The 1,494-nt window shown below is 28.8% G+C and overlaps 1 protein-coding gene across 1 annotated transcript in view; it reads right to left on the bottom strand.

Annotated features, from left to right (window-relative positions):
- Positions 1 to 1,494, bottom strand: part of FSTL5 (follistatin like 5) — a 427,469-nt gene that overhangs the window by 123,195 nt on the left and 302,780 nt on the right. Inside the window, exon 6 of the mRNA XM_019630458.1 lies at positions 967 to 1,128. Within this exon, the coding sequence (XP_019486003.1) occupies positions 967 to 1,128 (162 nt within the window). The remainder of the gene's footprint in view (positions 1 to 966; positions 1,129 to 1,494) is intronic.

Here is a 1,494-nt window from a genome sequence, read left to right as displayed (position 1 = left end):
ACTTGCAAAAATAAATAAATACATGTTCCAAAAAGATTTATTAAAGAATGTAAACTGATAAAAACATTTATAATTAAAGTGGAATAATGAGAAGTCTATGCTTACAAAACTAATTTAATAATGAAAATATATTCATTTCAAAAAGTATGAATTGAAGGAATTTAAAGGCATGGAATAAGGAATAAAATGCCATGCACCAGATACTCTACTAATATGGCTTGTCATGTGGATGTAAGATTTGTGCGTTTCTTTATGTAACTAGTATAATAAATATATAAACTACTGGTTTTTCATTATTTAGATCATTTAATATTACATAGATTGTCTGTTTTCTTTTTCACTTACCATATATTTGTATTTATTATAATCTATATAATTGATTAATCATATATATACATTAGAATATTACAACATGTAGAATATTTTATATTACTATTACATAGAATGCAATAATTTCATAACTTTAAAACACAGTAAGTGTGAAACATTTGGTAACATTTTGAATTTTTCCTTTTGTCATATGCCAAGTGTGTGACAAAATATTCACTACAGAATTTCTATACTATTGACACCCTCTATAAGACATATTTTAATGTATGATTTAAACATTTAAATAGTTACTTCAGAAATATATTCTATGAAGAGATCCAATTATTTTGTTCAGCATATCTGTGATAATTCAGTGGACAAGTATTTAAAAGATACATAATGTAATATTTTACTTATCACCAAAATAATGATATAATTAATCATCCTGACAAGACTATTATGTAAACCATAAAAATATTAAAGGACTCTATTTCAAATATAATGTCTTAGGTACAATCATATTTTTTTCATACTCATGATATTCTGTTGCCACCAGTCTCATTTTCTTTTTTTTTCCAAGTGACATAAAATGTGACATAAATTTTAGTATAAATTTTCTACATGATCATTTAAGAAAAAAATGCAAGTATAAAGTACCTTGAAGTGTGAGTTGTTTGGACAGCTTTGGTGTAATATCGATTCCATTCTTCAGCCAGCCCAGCTGAGGGTTTGGTATGCCCTCTGCATGGCACCTCAGACTCGCAGTGACCCCAGGTTCTCTAGCCTGACTTTCTGGATACACCCGGATTACTGGAGGGACTAAAAGAAGAAAGAGAAAAGAAAGTGAATTAGTAATTCATATTCACCATTTAATTCTCTAAAACACACACAAACTGCAATATTAGAAAATTACGAATTATATATTTTAATGATGTATTTCTACAGATCTTAGCTTCCAAATATCATTATCTACTAAAAGATAATGAGTTCCTTGGATAAAGACTATTCTGAGGCAATGCTAGGGAAAAACAAGCTAAGCCCGAGATACCTTGCTTCAGGCAGTGTGGAGATTCCTCAAAAAATTAAGAATAGAATTATCATATGACCCAGCAATCTCTCTCCTGGGTATCTACCCAAAAAATCTGAAAACATTTATCTCTCCAGATAGATGTACCCCAATGTTCA

This window comes from Hipposideros armiger, unplaced genomic scaffold (assembly GCF_001890085.2).
Source record: "Hipposideros armiger isolate ML-2016 unplaced genomic scaffold, ASM189008v1 scaffold_916, whole genome shotgun sequence".
In the NCBI taxonomy this organism is placed as follows: domain Eukaryota; kingdom Metazoa; phylum Chordata; class Mammalia; order Chiroptera; family Hipposideridae; genus Hipposideros; species Hipposideros armiger.
The sequence above is the reverse complement of the archived record's forward strand: the minus strand, read 5'-3'. Positions and strand labels throughout refer to the sequence as shown.